General features: G+C 36.0%; 1 protein-coding gene across 1 annotated transcript in view; it reads left to right on the plus strand.

The window, feature by feature from the left end:
- Positions 1-2,994, plus strand: part of LOC122261079 (uncharacterized) — a 40,912-nt gene extending 37,918 nt beyond the window's left edge. The window contains exons 5-6 of the mRNA XM_086552375.1: positions 855-1,019; positions 1,814-2,994. Coding sequence (XP_086408501.1) covers positions 855-1,019; positions 1,814-2,362 — 714 coding nt within the window. The 3' untranslated portion in view covers positions 2,363-2,994. The remainder of the gene's footprint in view (positions 1-854; positions 1,020-1,813) is intronic.
- The last annotated feature ends 2,006 nt before the right edge of the window (positions 2,995-5,000 follow it).

Here is a 5,000-nt window from a genome sequence, read left to right on the forward strand (position 1 = left end):
GTCTTATGTAAGCTGTATACATCATTCTTACAATTCGTATGTTTGCCCCCGAAGTTACATTATTGCCAGCAACTGCTCGTAAGGCAGCTAGTCTACTCTTACATTTTTGATTGATCACCTCAACATCTTCGGCCGTATGTGGAATATTGACTCCCGAGATATCGAAATGACTCAACCTGAGCTATACTATCGCTATCTATATTGAATTGTTTATCTCGATCTTTTACATTGTGACTATATACCTTGGTCTTATCTATTGAAATAATCAATCCTAGTTCATTGCAGACCGTCGATATTGTCTGCAGTGCACATAAACAGTCTTGATAATTTCTAGCATGAATCAGTATATCATCAGCATAGCTTATGATCGTGGCATTGGCTTGTTGTTTAAAACGTCTGATAAGGGAGTTTACCAAAACGTTATATAACAGAGGGCTTAGGACTCCCCCTTGGGGGGTGCCGAGCGACATGGCCTTCTGTTCGCTCTTATAACCTAGAGAGAGGAACAAAGACAGACAGTCAGAAAATAAAAAGACAAAGAGAAAGAGAGAGGGAGAGGGAGAGAGAGAGAGAGAATAGGACAGAGACAAACAGTCAGAGAATAAGAAGCTCACATACAGAGAGAGAGAAATAAAGACAAAGGACGAAAAAGAGTAAAGAAAGAGAGCCAGGGATCTTCATCACATCAGTGGAAAAAAACAGCAATCTACCTCCCCCTTCCTTCATCTCTCATCCCCTCTCCTCCCACCCCCCTTCCCTCTCCACCCCCTCCTAATTCCCCCAACCCCCACCTCTCAATCCCCGCTCTAACGATGAATCCCTCACTCTTCCACCTTACAACCTCTCATCCACAGGTATTCCACATGTGTCAGTACAGCAGCCAGAAGAGCTCGTTCCTCTGCCCCAACGGAACCATCTTCAACCAGTTAATCCTGACGTGCGACCACTGGCGGAACGTGGACTGCGAAAAGGCGCCCATGCTCTACGACGTCAATAAGAAGCTTTATCAGGGGGTCCAGGTGGGTGGGCTTCTGCTATCGAAGTTGGGGTTTATTATGTCACTATTATCATTGTCATTATTATCATTGTTGGTATTGTTTTTTTTTTCATTATTATCAAGATCATTATTATTGTTTTTATCGTTATTATCATCATCATTAGCGTTATTGTTATTATCATCATTATTGTTATAACTATCATTATCCTTATTACTATCCTTAACATCATCATTATTAGCATTATCATTATTATCATTGTCATTGTTATTATCATCATCATCGTTAATATCATTATCATTATTACCATTATCCCTACTATCATCATTATCATCATCATCATCACCACCACCGTTACTGCTATCATTACTATCCGTATTATCATTAATATTACAATTATTATTTTATTATTGTATTCATTATTGTCATTATCAATTAGTAGCAGCAGTAACATTGTAGTAATAGTAGCAATAGCAGTGGTAGTGGCTATAGCTGTAGTAGTAGAAGTATTGTTATTATCCTTATTTATACCGTTATTGTGATTCGTTTGGCCTTTTAATGAAACAGATAAGGTACAAAGGGCAAAAAGCAACATCGCAAAAGAGCTTTTAAGTTACATAGAAATGCGAATGCTATTATGATTACAAACTTCGTATCAGATTGAGATCAAATCTAACTACCATAATGATTCATCATTACTTCAAAACTAAAATAATATTGTAACCCTTATAATAGCTGTTTATTAAAATAATGATTTATCATTACTTCAAAACTAAAATGATATCGTAATCCTTATAACAGCTGTCCATTATTTCCAGAAGAAGGACAGATACCACTATAAACGGAATGTGAACCAGAAGGACTCCGAGCCACAGAAAGCTCTGAAGACCAACGGCCATCAAATCCCTCACGCTCACTCAGCAACGCCCACGGAAGGTCATACGAGGAACCGGCATCAGAAGAGGCTTCCTCCTCCACCAGACTTCACCTCCTCCTCCTCCTCCACTTCTTCTTCTTCTTCTTCCTCTCCTTTCTCATCTTCACTCTCTTCCTCCCCCTTACCCTCTTCCTCCTCCTCCTCCTCCTCCTCTTCTCCGTCTTTCTCCTCCTCCTCCTCCTCCTCTCCGTCCTTCTCCTCCCCCTCCTCCTCCTCTCCGTCCTTCTCCTCTCCTTCTTTCTCCTCCTCCTCCTCCTCCTCTCCTTTGACGTCGCCTGCTACACCACCTCCCAAGGCTCCAACCTCCCTCGACCCTGATTTAGTGAGACATTCGTCGTTCGAAGTTCAAAAAGACTCCTACGTACCCACGCCACAGACGACACAGCCCCACGTCGTTGATCCGTTCAAAGTTCAACCATTCTTGCCATAGTTCACGAGTTTGTTATTGATGACTTGTTTTACGGGGAGGGGAGAGGGGGAGGTTGATGGGGGTTTGTTTCTGTGTATCAAAAGTTATTAGATGATGAAGGGTATTGCATTTGCTTGTAAGAAAATGTTGCACTGTACTGTAAACAGTCGCTTATGAAGCCAAATTCATTCCAGACTTACTTTTTAGTTGCAAAGTTAGATTGTGGCACGCCTTTATTAATTAGTTTATATTTTGATTACCACACATATGTATATATACCACTTAAGTCAAGCGTCCAAACTCACATGGACATCCGGTTTCGTCCTTTAAAAAAAATAAACGTAAAGTTCACAACAGGGGAAACTACACTATTCTTAGTGTATTTCCTACTAGTCCCTTTTGTTAGATCTTAGTGTGTGTTAACATGTAATACTCTTTACTTAATTGAATTGTTCATCCATCACTCTCGGTCAGTAATGATATTATTGATGTGTAAATTTAGTAGATTTGTAGATTTAACTTATGATTTGCATATACTTCACACCAGTGACGTGTCCCCTAGAAACAGGGGACACGTACCACCCATTTTCTTATTTCTGTTAACTTTATAATTAATGTGGAATAGATCACCAGAAACACTTGTAAAATACATATGTTTACACTTCAGTCATGAAAAGCGCATGGGGGGGGGTCACAGACAGAAGCTCTAGAAGCTTACCCCCCTCCCCCCACACACACTTCCTAAAATCTTGGCTACGTACCTGTTTCACAATGTTTAGTAATCTTATCATTTCAAGGGTAAGTCACAAATATATATTTTTATATTTAAAGGTTTCATATATATTGTTACTGTACTTGATATAAAATAAATGTAAGAATTTTTTAAAGTTTATGTATTTTCATTTCATTCATAGATATAAACAAAGCTTACATGCCTTGACAATATGACATACTCAGAAAATATGCTTTCTAGTTACATGGAAAGTTGCTTCCTTTGATATGTATTCATGGACATGGGAAACATTCAAAATTATCACTGACGATGGTAGATTACAAAAACAAAGGTATCGAAAGCAAATATGCACCAGTAGTAAATACAGAGAGACCACCAGGGAAAATCTTTCCCTTCATACATTTTACTGAAAGCTCCAATAAATTCATAATATCGACTGAATGCAGGTTAAGATACAGACTGCAAAATCATACATTGATTTTATTGTAGATATTTTTCGCCCATCAATAAAGCCCAAGATTTTACATGGTCGACGTCCTACAAGAGAATATTTCAAAATTTACTTCAAGCCATCAAAACATTAAACACCACAAAAATCAATTATAGGAAATACCCTTAAACTTAATGTTAATCTCCTGTGGTAAAGTGAGTGGTCCAATCTAAGTACTCAGATACAAATACACAAAGAAAGAGAGAGATAGAGAGAAAGAGAGAGAGAGAGAGAGAGTGTGTCTGTGTCTGTGTGTTTGTGTGTGCATGTGTGTGTTTGTGTGTGTGTGTGCGTATATATATGTATATAAGTATATATACCTGTATATATATATATATATATATATATATATATATATATATGTATGTATATATATATATATGTATATATATATGTATGTATATATATATATATATATATATATATATATATATATATATATATATTCATATATATATACATATATATATTGTGATGGGTATAAGATGTCCCTGGCACTACCTGTTTGTGTAAAAGGTATATATCCCAATTACTGACACTAATTTGTGTAATGGGCAAAACGGGTCCCGTCGCTGGCACCCGAATATGTGGCGAGCAGAGATTGATATAATTCCCACACATAATATATAAGGGATGATGTGAAACACGGTAGCTAAAAACATTAACAATATATTATAAATCAAGATATATATATATAACATTATTTACAAGGGAGGCACGATATTTACACGCAAAGGGGAAGCTAAGCCTATCGCAAAGCTAATAATACCTGAGCTACAGTTATATCAATAACACTAATGAAAACACAGACAATGCACAGTATATGAAATAAGTCACTAAAGGCACTAGACACAACTCAACCTGGAATCCTTGAGGAAGAGGTCCTCTCGACTTGAAGGACGAACTATTTCTGTATGAATCTAATAATGACATATTTTGAGCAGAGATACTGGGTTACTTGGAGGGGCAACGGTGACCTTTCTCATTGGGCAGGGAGCTGCCCGACCCGGATGTAATTGGTCCACGCGGTAATGAGGGCAGGACAAAGGCCACGCCTTCCGGGCGTGGGCATTTAGGACTGACCTGGAATTAGGATACGTTGTAATTAAGATTAACTAGAAATATTTGATTAGTCTTTCTATATGAATTTTGAATCTTTATTATATACAAATAAGACCTTGATATATATATATATATACATATATATATATATATATATATATATATATATATATATATATATATATATATATATGCATATATATGTATATATATACTGTATATATATATATATATATATATATATATATATATATATATATATATATATATTTATTTATTTATTTATTTATGCATATGTATATGCATATATATATATATAATATATATATATATATATATATATATATATATATATATATATATTATATTATATA

Source organism: Penaeus japonicus, unplaced genomic scaffold (assembly GCF_977035675.1).
Source record: "Penaeus japonicus unplaced genomic scaffold, GWHDUDI00000001_assembly GWHDUDI00000026, whole genome shotgun sequence".
Taxonomy (NCBI): domain Eukaryota; kingdom Metazoa; phylum Arthropoda; class Malacostraca; order Decapoda; family Penaeidae; genus Penaeus; species Penaeus japonicus.